Consider the following 16,959-nt stretch of genomic DNA (forward strand, 5'->3'; position numbering starts at 1 on the left):
CACACTCTCAGTTATGTGTTATGGTTGGCAACCTTCAGTCTTGAAAGACAATGATATAAGCCTACAGCACCCAGTATTCCCAGGCAGTCTCCCATCTAAGTACTAACCACGCCTGACCCTGCTTAGCTTCCAAGATCAGATGAGATCAGGCATGTGCAGGGTAACAGTTGCTGCTATTATGTGTCATGTTATATGTTCTGTTATATGTGTTATGTGTTATAACTTATGTGTTATAAGTTGTATGTTATATGTAGAGCTTTGGGCTTAAAGGTGGATTTGATTCATGGATCTCCTGCAGTGGTTCCCAACCTTTTTCACTTGCATATCTCTTGGCAGCCCATTTCCATAAATTGTACTCTTCCTATTAGCAAAATGTTGTAATTAATAATACAAGCCCTCTTCTCCTCCATATGAAAGCCCAGACTTCATGTATTTATCACAGTGTTTTCTCTTTTAATCTGTTTGAAGAAAAGAAGACTCTGCCTTTGCACTGTTTTGCACCAGAAGTATCCTGAGAAATTCTGGGTGATTGATCACTTTCCATATTTTGGTTTTCAGTCACTGGTGCATACATGAATTGATGACCAAAAACTAGCTTTTGGTGGGGCTTTCACAGTCAACTAGCTACCTCCCTTTCTGCCTTGCTGGCTGTGCAAGCCATGACCTGCATTATGCCATTCTTTTTCAAGTACCCCTAAAGGTCCTGTTGAGTGACCCTGGGGGTACATGAATCCCAGGTTGGGAAACACTATTTTACTGGTATGTTGTTTACAGTGCACTTACTCTGATAGTGCTTATAAAAAGGTGGTGAAGACAAGATTTTAAAAAGAATAAAAATGTATCTTATGATCTTTTACTATGTTTTAAATAAATTAGAGACTGTACAGTTCTTAGGTAATAATTAGTGGTAGGTTATTTTTCAGGATCTGGCCTGAGGTAAAATCAGACAAAACACCTAAGTTAGGTGTTAGACAAAACACCCTAAGTTTAAACCCCTCCCCCGACTTATCCGAGGGTCATAGAAAATTCCGTGATTTTTTTTTTTCAGACCCTGCCCTTGACTTATCTGTGGGGTTGACTTGTGGGTGGGTGTCTGCATTGATCTGTAAATCTGTGATCTGTAAATTTTGTCAACTTGTTTTTACACAGATTGAGGCAAGCATTTGTTTGTTTGGAAAAATTATACTGTACCTTTCCTTGCCCAGGCAAATGCCCAATATTTGATAATCTCATTGTTGTATCTGATTATTTCATTGTTGCCCTAAGGACTGGCATTAAATAATTTTAGTTTCTTTGTAGTATGCATATCAATCTTGACTTGTTCACTTTTTCTTGGAGTAGCCACACCAGTATTTTCAATGCACATCATCCTGAAAAGCATCAGGATGTGTCTGTTCTATTGGCTAATTTTATTATGCACTTTTAAGGTTTTAAAGGTGAACCCGGTAAAGTAAATGCAATTCCTGGAATGCCTGGAGATCGAGGACCAGATGGAAGACCTGGATCACAGGGAGGAAGAGGTGAAACCTACTTTTTCAAGCTGAACTGTTGCAAAGCTAAGGCTGAAATCCTATACACATTTTCCTGAGAGAATGCCCCATTGAGCACAGTAAGACTTAATTCTGAGTACACATGCATTGTATTGTGCTATAAGCTCATCTAAAGTACTGCATTACAAGAAAAAGCTGTAATCTGCAATGGTAAAGTCAATCCAGCAGGAACAAAGAAGTGATGTAGAGACCAGGCAAGAGAAATAGAGCCAAACAAGTGAGACGCGCAAGAGAGTAAGCAAGGGAGAAATAGAGTCAATCTGTGGGGGGCAAACAAAGCTACATTATGCTTAGTTAGTCCATTAGTCTGTCTGATTCAAGATGCAACCCTGTGCACACTTTCCTGGGAGTAAGCCCAACTTAACACTTTGGGGCTCACTTCTGAGTAGATATGCATAGGATTGTGCTGTCAATCTTGTCTACAACCTTGGGATAGTGACCCCAATGGGGTCACAAAACCTTGGTTGTGGGATCATGGCAACTTATGGGAACTAAAATGGTTGAAGAACACTTAACTAGAGCACCACCAGGTAATGGGAGAGGCATCTGGTGTACCCCTTCAGGTACCAAGAGATTGTGTCCCAGCCCTGCTCAGGTTCTAAGCAATTATGCTAAAATAGCTTTCACTGGTGCCAGGCTTCATGGTAACTTTTTCTGCTCTCTCAAATAAGAATAATTGGTTACAGTGAACAGTGCTGGGAGGGCAAAACAGGGACAGGGAGTAGGCAGAGAGGATCCCAGGTCTATGGTGGGTCTGTTTGGTTTGTGGCATGAAAAAGGTTGAAGACCACTGGTCTGCAGACAGCACTCCAAGGTTTCAGGCCAGGGTCTTTCCGAACCCTGCCTAGAAATGCCAGGTTTTGCCAATCAGAAAGAATGAGAGATTTCAGCATCTTCTCTGTATAACAAGAGGCCATCCTGTACCTAGATTTGAGGGACCTGTGTTCTTGTCTCAGGGACTGATGGATGGGGCTACCCTTGATACAATTGTCAGAACCACTTTGCATTCTTTCATAGGTAGTGTTGGTTCCAGAGGACAGCGTGGTGTTCCAGGACTTCCAGGACCAGATGGTGATCCAGGCTTAATAGGGATTGGGTTTCCTGGGTATCCTGGTCTAAAAGGTAATTTATTTGCTTTTTGTACCCTGAATAATAACAGTTATTGTTAATAAAAGTGTTGTTGAACGTACAAGAAATGTATTAAACAAATACATTCTATGGCAGACAAGTGAGATCAAAAATCCCAGTTAGACCTTCATTGTAGTTATGTGTTAATTTGAGCACTTCAGTTCTACGTGTGAAGTGGTACTATCTGTTTTCAAAAAGCGAGATTGCTGGCAGCTGGACTTGCAACATAATTAGGGAGTGCATACCAACTGACACACCATATTCTTGCCTAACTTGCACTCCTGTCCAAGGCGCTTTAATATACTTTCAGAAGTACGTGTTGTATATATACTTCATGAAGTGTTCTGTTGCTCTGTTATAAAACTAAACTCTCCTCTCATTATATATTTTTTCGTTCTGCTTTTTTTACTACTATTTTTTACTTTCCTGTCTATGGAATTGAAATTCCATATTTTTTAAAAAATGATTTACTTGATCATGAAAGAGTGCAGCTACTTCCTTGAACATGTTGGTGATGTCACCTCTCTCTCATTTCGAATCTCTCTACAAAATCTGCACTTGGCTTATATTTTATTTGCTTAATTCTCACTCCCAGCAAAAACTAAGCATTAAGAATGTTTAGTGATATTCGCCCATATTTCTAACCTGTCTGTATTTGCTTATTCTCCCTTCTCCCTCTTGTTTACCATCTATTTTGTTTACCGTGAGAAAAAATAAGTATCTATATGGTCACTTAGCACAAGTAAAATAAGAGTCAGCATGGTGTAGAGGTTAAAATGTTGTATTGGAAATGGGGAGTACTGGATTCAAATCTTCATGTAGGCCAGTCATTCTTTCTTAGCTTAACCAACGTCATAATGTTGTAATCAAGTGGCAGGTGAGAAGAACCATGGATATTGCCCTAAACTACTTGATGGAAGGGCAAGGTTGTATCACTTAACAGCAATTTTTCTTTATAGGAAATAAAGGGCTTCAAGGATCTAAAGGTCCACCAGGTTGTCCAGGAACATTAGGAGAACCAGGTGTACCTGGAAAACCTGGATTCCCTGGAGAAAAGGTGGGTTTAAAAAAAAACAATTTGAGTTAGTTCAGTTGGACAGCTCATTAGCAGAGGTTTAAATGGTCTCCAGCTAACCAATAGGTATGTATCCATTTTAGGTATGTATCCATTTTTTTCTTACTCTTTGAAGAAATATTCACATTTCTTCTTTGTTTTAGGGAGAACCAGGTCCTCTTATTCCTGGACAACAGGGAAGACTAGGTTCACCAGGAGAAGAAGGCAGGTCAGGTGAGAAAGGTGAAAGAGGATTCCCAGGTCTTCCAGGACTTCAGGGTCAACGAGGTCGTGATGGTGCTGATGGCCCAAGAGGTAGAGCTCCTCAATGAGAATTCTGTGTATTATAAATACGTACATCTAGTCTGTGTGTGTTGTTCATTTTAAGTAAGATGCCTTCATCTGAAGCATATTTATTTAAAAAAAAATTATTTTCCTTTCAGTAGTTGATTTCTTTTTGTTTATTTACAAAATGTGTATCACACCTTTACATCACATTGCATTCTGAGCTGGTAGCCAGGAGTGGATTATTCTTCTTACTCACTTTGAATACAGGGCTATGCAAACAATTTCATTCTTGGCCCTTTTCAGTAAGAGAAAGTTGTACCCCAGTTCCAATTTTGTCTACTTTGCAGTAACCATACTTTCATGAAGCCACACCTCTGAGATGTATTCATTTACTTGTCATTCTAGCAGCCTGGTCAGTACATTTTGTTTCCTGTCCCTCCCCTGGATTAGATAGTGGAAAAAGGAGAACAATAATTCTGACTAATTTATCTGACACTTTAGTCCATCACATTAGCTGCTAATTCAAAGTACTTCTGTTTTTCAGGTCTAACTGATTCTAATGAGGGCAGCTCCTGCCCCATGTTTAAAATAAACTCTACAAAATGGGGGGGGGGAGCATTATAGGCTGTCAGGTTAGTTGTGTTTCCTCAGTTCTCGCAAGAAGGTTCAAGCTTCACCATCCAGGAGCGTCCTCCTTTTGTCTCTCAGTGGAGCCAATTCTTCTGAAGAGTCTGCTCTGAGATGCCAAACTCCTGATTGACCTTTTTGAAACAGTGCAAGTCTACTATATCACTGAAACCCAAAGCATGAGATAAGTGGGGGGGATCTTCAATTTTCAAATGGTTCTGGCTATCAGATAGCCCCCAATAAGAACATAAGAACAGCCCCACTGGATCAGGCCATAGGCACATCTAGTCCAGCTTCCTGTATCTCACAGCGGCCCACCAAATGCCCCAGGGAGCACACCAGATAACAAGAGACCTCATCATGGTGCCCTCCCTTGCATCTGGCATTCTGACATAACCCATTTCTAAAATCAGGAGGTTGCGCATATACATCATGGCTTGTACCCAGTAATGGATTTTTCCTCCAGCCTCAATAGCAGGCTTCCTATTCAGATGTCATGCTTCATATGTGAAACTTTGTTTTTATTTATTAATAAGACTATTTTGGTACTGCTTCTCAACAACAACTAACAACAATGGCCACATTGACCTAAATGTGTAAATTTGATCGTGAATTGCAATTATAAGTAAGGTGGGGAGTGTGAGTGAGAGAGAATTTAAGAATATGAATGAATATTCAGTTGCCCAAAACTCAACATTAATCACTGCTATCTTTTAGGAGAACCTGGGTCTCCAGGAGTTCCAGGGGGAAAGGGTGCTCCAGGAAAAATGGGTGATTGCCTTATTGGCTTGCCAGGACCAGCAGGACCATGTGGAATAATAGGCCCAAAAGGTAATTCAAGCAGAAAATAGTTGGCAGTTCTGTGGTATTAAATTGTGGCATCTGCCTCACACAGGTTCCTGGGCAGGCCTGGGAAGTGCCAGCAGGTAGCTGCGGCAAGATGAACAGTGAGGCAATGACATTGTTGCCAAGTGCCTGAACCTGGAAGTATGGTGTTGGCATCACACCTCCCTGCAGCTGGGAGGACTTGGCAGGAGCACAGGAAGCTTCAAAAGGAGAGAGGTGAGAAAGTGAAGGGATGGGAGACCAACACAGGGAGAAGGAGAAAAAGAGGAGTACACAGGGAAGAAGAGGCAACAGGAGGAAGAGAAAGACATGAAAGCAGCATGGAAAAAGGTGATGGGAGGAAAAGAGGTAGGAGGAGTAGCTCTGAGAAAGAGGGCAGAGCCTTAAGGGTAAGAGAAGAAGAGGGGAAGGAAGACAGAATGTGGGCAACAAGAGAGGAAGCAGAAGGAAGGCAGAGGGGTAAGAGATTTTGAGGAACCCATACACAAAGAGCAGAACTGGGATGCTGTACTGGAACTAACTCCCACAGGCAGAGGTCTTCCCAGATCTTTTGAGCTCTCCCAAACCTAGGTGGAGAAAGAAATCCCTAGAATTCCCTAGCCACTGTCGTAATTGCTAGCCAAAGAACGTCCACCAGCTCTGTGCCCTGGCACACCTGATCTGAAGATGGTGCATCTAACAGGCTGAAGATGATCTGCACATATCTGGGAGTGGGCTTTTGGGGGTGCACCATCAAGGAAGCAAGTGATGCAAAATAATAAGTGATGCAGTTAGCACTTACTCCTGCTAACTGGTTAAGAGGCACTTTTTCAAGTGGGTGCCCCTCTTTTATTTAGCAGGGGGAGGGTAACTGGCCCACTGACTGCACAATATTAGCCCCAAAGCATAAATTCCAAGTGCCAAGAATTACAGCCCAAATAATTCTCACAGAGAACAAGTGGGTAAACAAATTGAGTACTATGCATCACATGACTATGCAAACACACTGATACAATCGAGCACCAAGACAGGTTCCCACTCACTATCATCCACATATTCACAGACCCCAAAGGAACAATTCAGGGAAAAGCTAGTGGCCATACAGCATATTGAATAAACGGTCAAAACAATGAACATCAGTTCACTGTTCACTTTGTAGGGTGCCTGGTGCACCTTCACCCAAAGGACATGGCTCTTGTTCTCCCATCCAGGGTTACTCTGGGATTGCTAAATAAAATCTAATAAAGTTTAGGTTTTGATTTGGCCTACAAGGGTGGAAGAAATAATAATAATGATTATTATTATTATTACAAAGGAGATGTTTTCGTCGCGTAAGATCTTAACACAGCTGACCCACAAAGTTTCAAGTAAAGTGTATTGACATTTTCTTCTGCAAAGTACTTTGTGAACCAGAAGGGCTACTGGTATAAAGTCCCTTTTGTCTCTGTTTTTGGAGAGTGACCAGAAAGGATTTTTGCCCAATAGCTAGTAGGTTGCTTTTGTTTTCTGTGCCAGACCTGAACAAGGTTTCTCTCATTTCTTTTAAAATTAGCCAATAGGTTCTAAATACAATCTGTCATGATAACCTATTGCTCCTCTGTGTGCATGATTTATAGATTTCCTGGGGCAATTGTGCTCAAAGATGCCAGACAAACTTCATGCAGAGTTTCTGTTCTCAAAACCGTAACTTTATGGTCCACAGTTCTCTTGAACATAATATTTATTGCAATGTGTCTGTTTTCTTAGGAAACAGAGGAGTTGTCGGAGCCAAAGGGGATCCAGGTATTCCAGGTCTAGATATCCCAGGATTCCCAGGACAACTTGGCCTACCTGGACTACCTGGTCCTCAAGGAGATGAAGGATTGCCTGGCATCAAGGGACAATCTGGTACACCAGGAATACCAGGTATACAAGGTAAGTGTTCCTTAAAGCAAAACTGATTTGTCTACACACTTAGTAATACTCATTTGCCATTGTGCTCTGCACAGGGCTTATTGATATGATCAGTAAAATAAAATTAGTGCAAAGCATAATACTAAGTCCATATGTAATACTTAGGGACAAGGAAAGGGTTTTAGTCCAGTGTGGATTTTATTAATTTAAAGATATCTAAGCCACCTTACTGTAGGATTGATCTAGAAGCCTTTTAAAGGCTGTCCTTTAAAAGGACAGATTTGTGGAAGAAAAATCCACCCCAGTTTATATGTCATGTTGGATGTATGCAATCTCCTGGTTTTAGAGGTAGGCTAGCTCAGAATACCAGGTGCAAGGGAGTGGCAACAGGATGCAAGTCTCTTATGGTCTTGTGTGCTCCCTAAGGCATCTGCTGGGCCACTTTGAGATACAGGAAGCTGGACTAGATGAGCCTTTGGCCTGAACTAGGAGGGTTTTTATGTTGCATTAGGACTGTGTACAGCAGGATTCCCCTGGGGAATTTCCCCTGGGGGCTGGGGATAAGAATAGGCCCTCAGTTTGGCTGTACTTGTCGTAAGAGGCGACTAAACAGCCTCCAGGTAGATGGGACTCGTTAACCTGGGAAGGCAGCTCATCTGAGAGAAGGAAAACTCTGATCCCAAACCTCCACTGCCTTGTGGCTACATCCAGTTATGGAAAAGGCTTCAGGAGTCAACCTCGAGGCAAAATCCAGAGCCGGAGTCCCTGAGGCAGTTCATGGCTGAACACAGTCACGTTCTGGCAACTCCTGCGACGCCGCTGGAACCAACCGTATTGGCCTCTGCCTTTCCATTGGACCATTTCAGCGACGTGGAGAGGGGGGATTTGCTGCATGGGTAACAGCCTATCCTCTATACCTACTTTACCCAGGCTTCACGCACTGGAGAGGACACTCTGTTCCAGAACCACCATTCAGAGTGTGACACCATAGTCTTCCGAGACTGAAGGATGCCAACAACAGCAGGATGAAATACACTAAAATTTCACAACAAAGAAAATTGTAGTAAGATACAGCAGAAGATAACATGACAAGCAGTGAAGTCAAAATAAAAATTCAGCTGAGCAAACAGACAGTATTAAAAACTAGCACATATCACCTGCTGGAATGCCCAGACAAATAAAAATGCATTTGACTGCCACTCAAGTGCCATTAGCGCTAGCGCTAGGCAAGCCTTCCTGGGGAGAGCATTAACCAGCTGATGTTTGCATAGGCCATCCTTAATGGAGTGAAAAGGGCTATTCACCATGCCTTTCCAGTCACTTGCACCTTCTCTGTTGGGAGCAGGGACATCTCTACCTTGATCCCAAGCGAGTGCAAATTTAGGTGTTCACTACATGCCACTAAATGACCAGCAGCATGGTGGTAGCAATGCAGTTTGTAATGTCCAGTTAAAGGGTCTCAGGTTGCAAAAACTGGGGAAAAAACTCTGCCTGAAACCTTTGAAAGCCACTGCTAGTCATAGAAGGTAATGCTGGACTGGATAAACCAGTGGTCTGACTCAGTGCAGGTCGCTCTCTCTCTCTCTCTCTCTCTCTCTCTCTCTCTCTCTCTCTCTCTCTCTCTCTCTCTCTCTGTATGTATGTATGTATGTATGTATGTATGTATGTATGTATGTATGTATGTATGTACGTACGTACGTACGTACATCGGTATGTATGTATGAGTTCAAACATTTATTTCAAATATAAATTTCATTGTACTTCTCTCATAATTCAGTAACCAATGCAGTACAGTACAATATTTGGTTTTGCTTACTTCCCACAGGCCCAAGAGGAGAACTAGGCTTGATGGGCCCTGTAGGTATTCCTGGATTACCTGGTGGTCTGGGAAATCCAGGTGTCCCTGGAAGCAGAGGTAAGTGATGCAGCACCTGCTATATCGGTCCATTCTTCATACAGCTTGAGGGTCAATTACCTGTGCAGATGCACTGGTTTCATGTGTTATGGTTTTCAACCTGTAAGACGGGCCTTTCTTGGAAGAACCAAGCAGTTGACTGAAGAAGTTTGAGTCCTTTACTGCTTTTTACTGTAAATTGCTGAGAGCTTTTCACTAAAATCACACACTTTTGAGGCAAGTGGTTCCATATTCCATGAATGTGCTTCTCAGCTTATGATGTTTGCTTTATTGATACAACTGAAATAATGCCTGCTTTTTGTAGGGGATTTTCATTGTTGCTTGCATCTTTCCTTTGGAGATTTTGAAAAGACATCATGAGCCCCAATGGACTTAACTGCAGCTCTTTTCAACTGATAAAAGTGCCGTCTGCCCTTGGATTCTCCCTTGTTTTGACTTGGCCCATTTTTTAATTTTGAACTTCAACCAATTTCAAAATGACTTTCCTGTCATAGCTTTCCCCAAGGAACTCTGGGTAATACTTCAGTAGGATTTTGACTATTTCCCTAACAGAACTATACAGTTCCCATGGTCAATTCATGAAAGCTGTAAAATGTGATTGTTGCTGTTCTTTGGAATTTGCTAGCTGCTTGCCGGAATGCAGCTGGGCTGCAACTGTAAGTGGGGTCATAGGGCACATGCCAGGGGCCCATGTCCATGCAAGGATTCACACCCATGCCCAACAAGCCCCTGAGGCAGTGATTTGCTACTGTTCTTCATCACTCCCTAGTAAGTAAAGACCTTTGCGAACACTTACTGGGCAGCAGTGGTCCATCTTGTCATCCTCCAATGCCACTTTATAAGTCCCAGATGTCCTGCCCACGCTCCCATGGTGCAGTGTTGAGGACTAGGGGATCTGCAAATTGTAAAATGTTGCCAGGGAAGAAAGAGGACAGCCCACTGCTACCACAGCTTCCCTGTAAACAAGCCAAGATCCAGTGAGAAGGCTAACCAGGAGCCAGTAGGGAATGTGGCAGCAGAAGAACTGTAGAAGCAGTAGTAAAGAAACATTCTTGCTTGTCTCCTGCTCAGTAGCTTTCCTAACTGAGCACAATCAATAGCACCAAGCTAGGAAAGCTAACTGAGAATGGGACAATTGACAGAGATCAGAGCCTGTACTGCTGCATAATAACTGTGGGTGACAGCATGAAGAAGTACCTGTGTCCATCTGTTGCCTGCATGGTTCTGCACCATGAAGCATGGGGGATAAATGCCAATTACATGCACTTCCCAAAACTTGGGGGTTATGCCATCAGGAGCCCTTACAGGGTTTTTGCCTCAAGGCCACCTAAAAACTGAGCTGCAATTGACTGCTGGTAAGATTTCTCCTGAAGTTTATTTTTTTAATTGTAGGTTCTCCTGGCCTTCCAGGACCAAGAGGAAAACAAGGGCCTTCAGGTGAAAAAGGCAACCCAGGTGATAAAGGTCCCCCTGGACCATCAGAGTCCAGAGTGATTTTTGGAGACAAAGGAGAACAAGGAACAAAAGGCATGTAGTAATTTATGTTATGTTGACACAACTACTGTGGATTAGTTATTGGGTTTGACTTTCTGACACCATGTTATAGTTTTAAATATTCCAGGTGGTGTACTCGGTATGTATGTGTACTTTTTCTGCTTATTTAAATTGCGCATTTGTGCAGTTTTTCTTGTTGTGCATGGGAAGGATAAAGTGGATAGAGAGATGCTCTTTACATTCTCACACAACACCAGAACCAGGAAACATCCACTAAAATTGAGAGTTGGGAGAGTTAGGAAAGACAAAAGAAAATGTGTCTTTACTCAGTGTGTGGTTGATCTGTGGAACTCCTTGCCACAGGATGTGGTGATGGCATCTGGCCTGGATGCCTTTAAAAGGGAATTGGACAAGTTTCTGGAGGAAAAATCCATTATGGGTTACGGGCCATGATGTGTATGTGCAACCTCCTGATTTTAGAAATGGGCTATGTCAGAATGCCAGATGCAAGGGAGGGCACCAGGATGCAGGTCTCTTGTTATCTGGTGTGCTCCCTGGGGCATTTGGTGGGCCGCTGTGAGATACAGGAAGCTGGACTAGATGGGCCTATGGCCTGATCCAGCAGGGATGTTCTTATGTTCTTAAGTACTGGGATGAGCACTTCTCCTTGTTTCTATCTAGTAAGCAATCAGAATGAAACCTGATAGGCTGCTTGAAATATAGGAGATTCTTGTCCATCCATCTGGAAGATAGCTGACTACAGTCCTCTTGTTTTCAGGTTTATTTTTTTTTTAGGAAGCAAAGAAAAGAGAAAGGAAAAACTGAAAAGGAAGTAAACTAGGAAACAAACCTAGGCCTGGAATCTGGACTTGGAGGTGGGGGAGAAGTAGTTGATAGGGAGAAACTGAAAGGAAAAAGCAGTGAGTAAGGAAAGAGAGAAGCAGTCTTTTCTTACTTCTCTGATGGGAATTGTACCCTCCCAGCTCTGTTTTGCAAAGGAGAGGTGGCATCCAGACTTCGAAGACAGAGGTGACGTAACCTTAATATCAACATAATATTGATAGTATTGATCAATATTGATCAATATTATGTTGAATAATATTAACATAAGAATATCAAGGCAAGAATACACTTCATGGCTTGTAACCCATAATGGATTTTTCCACCAGAAACTTATCCAATCCCCTTTTAAAGGCGTCCAGGCCAGGTGTCGTCACCACATCTTGTGGCAAGGAGTTCCACAGATCAACCACATGCTGAGTAAAGAAATATTTTCGTTTGTCCTAACTCTCCCAACACTCAATTTGAGTGGCTGTCCCCTGGTTCTGGAGTTATGTGAGAGTGTAAAGAGCATCTCTCTATCCACTTTATCCTTCCCACGCATAATTTTCTATGTCTCAATCATGTCCCCTCTCAGGCGTCTCTTTTCTAGGCTGAAGAGGCCCAAACGTCATAGCCTTTCCAAATAAGGAAGGTGCCCCACCCAGCAATCATCTTAGTTGCCCTCTTTTGCACCTTTTCCCATTTCCACTATATCCTTTTTGAGATGTGGCAACCAGAACTGGACACAATACTCTAGGTGTGGCCTTACCATCGATTTGTACAACGGCATTATAATATTAGCCATTTTGTTCGCAATACTTTTTCTAATGATCCCCAGCATAGAATTGGCCTTCTTTACTGCCGCTGCACATTGGGTCGACACTTTCAACTTGTCTTCCACCACCCCAAGATCTCTCTCCTGATCTGTCACAGACAGCTCAGAACCCATGAGCCTATATGTGTAGTTTTGATTTTTTGCCCCAATGTGCATGACTTTACACTTACTGACATTGAAGCGCATCTGCCATTTTGCTGCCCATTCTGCCAGTCTGGAGAGATCCTTTTGGAGCTCCTCACAATCACTTCTGGTCTTCACCACTTGGAAAAGTTTGGTGTCGTCTGCAAACTTAGCCACTTCACTGCTCAACCCTGTCTCCAGGTCATTTATGAAGAGGTTGAAGAGCACCAGTCCCAGGACAGATCCTTGGGGCACACCGCTTTTTATCTCTCTCCATAGTGAAAATTGTCCATTGACACCCAGTCTCTGTTTCCTGGTCTTTAACCAGGTCTCAATCCAGGAGAGGACCTGCCCTCTAATTCCCTGGCTGTGGAGTTTTTTCAGTAGCCTTTGGTGAGGGACCATGTCAAATGCCTTCTGAAAGTCCAGATATATAATGTCCACGGGTTCTCCTGCATCCACATGCCTGTTGACCTTTTCAAAGAATTCTAAAAGGTTTGTGAGGCAAGACTTACCCTTACTGAAGCCATGCTGATTCTCCCTCAGCAAAGCCTGTTTGTCTATGTGTTTTGAGATTCTATCTTTGATGAGGCATTCCACCATCTTCCCCGGTATAGATGTTAGGCTGACCGGCCTATAGTTTCCCGGGTTCCCCCTCTTTCCCTTTTTAAAGATCAGCATGACATTTGCTATCCTCCAATCCTCTGGCACCGTGGCCATTTTGAGGAACAAGTTGCATATCTTAGTCAAGAGATCAGCAACTTCATTCTTCAATTCCTTAATAACTCTAGGGTGGATGCCATCAGGGCCCGGTGACTTATTGATCTTTAATTTATCAATGAGGTCTAAAACATCTTCTCTTTTAACCTCTGTCTGACTTAATTCCTTGGTAAGGAGGGCCCGTTCGGGCAGCGGTATCTGCCCAAGATCTTCTGCAGTGAAGACAGATGCAAAGAACTCATTCAATTTCTCCGCCATATCTAAGTCTCCTTTTATCTCCCTTTTCCCTCCCTCACCATCCAGAGGGCCAACTGCTCCTCTGGTGGGTTTCCTGTTTCTAACATATTTGAAGAAGCTTTTATTATTCCCCTTAATGCTGCTGTCCATGTGTTTCTCAATGTCTCTCTTCGCCTCCCGTATCACCTTCTTACATTTCTTTTGCCACAGTATGTTCCTTTTTATTCTCCTCATTAGGGCATAACTGGAAGGAAGCTTCCTTGCCCTTTACGGCCTCTCTAACTTGGCTGGTTAGCCATGCGGGCACCCTCCTGGACTTAGTTGAGCCCTTCTTCCTTTGCGGTATACACTTCCGCTGGGCCTCTATTACTGTTGATTTGAGCAACCTCCATGCTCTCTATAGAGACTGAACTCTTTTTACCTTCCCTTTCAACCTCCTTCTAACCAGCCTCCTCATTTGAGGGAAGTCCGCTCATCGGAAGTCAAGGGTTTTTGTGAGAGATTTGCCTGATATTCTTCCCCCGACGTGCATGTCGAAACGAATCGCAACATGATCACTGTTCCCCAATGGCTCGGTAACATTGACATCTCTAACCAGGTCCTGAGTACTGCACAATATTAAATCCAGAGTTACCTATCCTCTGGTGGGCTCCATGACTAGCTGCTCTAAGGCACAGTCATTTAGCATGTCAAGGAATCTGGTCTCCTTTTCATGACCAGAATACAAATTGACCCAGTCAACCCAGTAGATATGTAAGGGTTTCTGCCTCCATTTGTTCTACAACAGCAACAGAAAGGCTGCTTTTCCTACATGAGGCTGCTGAAATAAATAAGATTTGCGGGGAAAACAAGAAGTGAATGTTTGGAATGAAAGGATTGTGACCTCAGTTCCAGTACCGAAAATAAATTCTGGGCAGAGCATATTCTCAGAGGCATCTGGTTCCTTAATTTCTAAATGTATGTCCACCACCACTTGCTTGCACCTGAATCCAGGTGGTGGACTTTGGGGTCCTAGTAAAAAAAATGGAGAACCCACCAACCTGACGTCTGCTACCCGTAGTGCATGGGGTGACATTATAAATTTACCATTCCACACACAAATATTTTGAAGAAAGGGTTTAGTACTAGTTTTCAGCTTAATTCCTGTTATTGCTATTGTAGGGTTTCCAGGAAGAGCGGGACTCAAGGGAGACAAAGGAGAGCAAGGTGCCCAAGGGTGCGCGGGTTCCAATGGTCTGCCAGGAACACCAGGACCATCAGGTATATATAGTCTTCCATTATACAATAACACTTATTTTATCATCTATATAGAATACTAAATCATGTGAGTCTTCAAGCCTTCTTTCAAAGTTTCATACTAAGACAAAAGCCAATTAGCACAGAGAAGTATTGATTATATTTTCAGGTTCCAAAGGAGATAAAGGACTGTCAGGCATTCCTGGAAGACGAGGATTGTCAGGAGCTCCAGGAGACAGAGGGGACATGGGAGTACCAGGTGATCTTAGTGAAGTGTCTGAATGGTCTGAATAGTAAAGTGTCCGAATAGTAAAGTGTCTGAATTGTGGGGACAGCAATGTGTTGGTTTGTTAACAAAATAATCTGAAGCTCTTATGTTCATATAAAACATCCAGTCTGAGAGCAATATTCATGTCACTGCAGGCCCTAAAGGTGAGAGAGGTTCTGCAGGTTTTCCTGGCCCCTCAGGTATACCTGGACCACCTGGCCGCCTTGGTATTCCAGGAGATAAAGGAGAACCTGCTTGTCTTGGATCTGAGCCTACAGGACCACCAGGACCTAAGGTATAGGATGCTAATAGATCAAAGAGATCAAATAGATCAAGGTGTCTAGAAGTTTGGCATGTTTTTTTTTATTATTGTGTTGATCCTAAGGGCATCACTGGAAAGCAATCTGACTTTTCTTAATGAACCCAACCTTTACCCCCACGTAACAATAACCTGGTAAGCTCCTTTTCTTTTCCATCCTATGGTCTGATAGGCTGCTTGACAATGGAGCCTCAAATTTTCTAACTGCAAAGTTAGTGGGGGTTGAGTTGAACCAATGCTGAAGTGCGAACTAAACTCAGCAAGGATCCAGATAATTTCAACCAAGGTTCTTGTTCTCCTTGGCAATTACAGATAGATTGGCACACCAATACCCATCCTAGGCAAAGCCTATCTTTGCTGCATGCAATTAAGCTGCATACAATACTAGCACAGACGTTCCCAAACTGGGGCATCGTGACGCCGCAGCCTGAGAAGACCTGTCTCTGCCCCCTTAAGTGGCTGGGCAGGGGATGGTAATGACGCAATCACCACGATTGCACCACCAACAGGGACAGAAGGGAATTTTAACTTACCTAAGCCAGTGCCGGCCTCTGGGGGTGCAGAGAGCCCCACGGACCCCTCTGCAAGGCTCCCCTCTCCTCAGAAAAGCTAAAAATAGTGATTGTGACCTACTTCCAGTGTCACAATTGCAAACTGGAAGTGGGTCACAATTGCTATTTTTAGGAGGTATGGGGAGCCCTGCAGAGGGGCTTCCTGCATTTCTGTTGGGCTCCTTGTACCCCCTGGAGGCTGGTGCTCTCTTAGGTAAGTGAAAAAACCCCTTCTGTCCCCAGCGGTGGTGCAATCGTGGCAATTGCATCATCACCATCCCCTCTCCCCTGCACACGTTTATGGCTTCCCAAACTCTCCCAGTGTTCTGCAGGTTTATCACCCAGAGATTTTGGGAACCATGGCACTAGTAGAATGATAAGGATGACAGGCTAATTCCAAGGTCAGCATCCGTATTCCCTAGAACAGTTTGTCCTATCAGGAAATAGTACCTATTCACTACAATTAATAGTGAAAATAAAATTCATTTCACTGTTTCTTACTAGGGTGATCGAGGCCTCCCAGGAGAAAGAGGAAGAAAAGGTGAAAGTGGATTACCAGGCTGGCCAGGGCTTGTAGGAGAACCTGGACTACCTGGAAACAGAGGGGATCCTGGTATACCAGGAATTCCAGGTGAAGCATAGTTTAGATATTTCCCATGCCAGTTAAAGGAGAATGTGTGAATGCTCTAAAACTGCACCCAGACATAAAAATCCACTGTGGAAAAGATATCACCTAGCATGGGGATTTTGTGCTATATGTGATATTGTGTCACCCACACTGTTGCGCTGGTCTGCTATTTCAATAGCCGTCCTAGTCATCATGATGCTCCTCATGTGGCTTATATGTGTCACTCAAAATCCCTTAGTCTATAAGCACCTAAAAAAAGTCTCATGCTACCTAAATTGTTTTCATACTTCTTTTTATTCTAGGTTCCTAGATGTGTTTGGGTGCTTTACAGGCCATTTTTGACATCTTAGAATATTTCTTTTTGCGGGGGCTTTTCTACCCCACCTTTCCATTTCAGCAAATTGACCTCACAGTCAATATAACATATTGACAGTATAACGTAGCTT

General features: G+C 43.1%; 1 protein-coding gene across 1 annotated transcript in view; it reads left to right on the forward strand.

The window, feature by feature from the left end:
• COL4A3 (collagen type IV alpha 3 chain) overlaps positions 1-16,959 on the forward strand; it is a 96,832-nt gene that overhangs the window by 55,942 nt on the left and 23,931 nt on the right. Inside the window, exons 27-38 of the mRNA XM_066621517.1 lie at positions 1,428-1,520; positions 2,568-2,672; positions 3,638-3,735; positions 3,897-4,047; positions 5,365-5,478; positions 7,219-7,386; positions 9,191-9,280; positions 10,673-10,807; positions 14,673-14,771; positions 14,917-15,006; positions 15,171-15,310; positions 16,390-16,516. Of these exons, the coding sequence (XP_066477614.1) occupies positions 1,428-1,520; positions 2,568-2,672; positions 3,638-3,735; positions 3,897-4,047; positions 5,365-5,478; positions 7,219-7,386; positions 9,191-9,280; positions 10,673-10,807; positions 14,673-14,771; positions 14,917-15,006; positions 15,171-15,310; positions 16,390-16,516 (1,410 nt within the window). The remainder of the gene's footprint in view (positions 1-1,427; positions 1,521-2,567; positions 2,673-3,637; positions 3,736-3,896; positions 4,048-5,364; positions 5,479-7,218; positions 7,387-9,190; positions 9,281-10,672; positions 10,808-14,672; positions 14,772-14,916; positions 15,007-15,170; positions 15,311-16,389; positions 16,517-16,959) is intronic.

Source organism: Tiliqua scincoides, chromosome 3 (assembly GCF_035046505.1).
Source record: "Tiliqua scincoides isolate rTilSci1 chromosome 3, rTilSci1.hap2, whole genome shotgun sequence".
Classification (NCBI taxonomy): Eukaryota; Metazoa; Chordata; class Lepidosauria; order Squamata; family Scincidae; genus Tiliqua; species Tiliqua scincoides.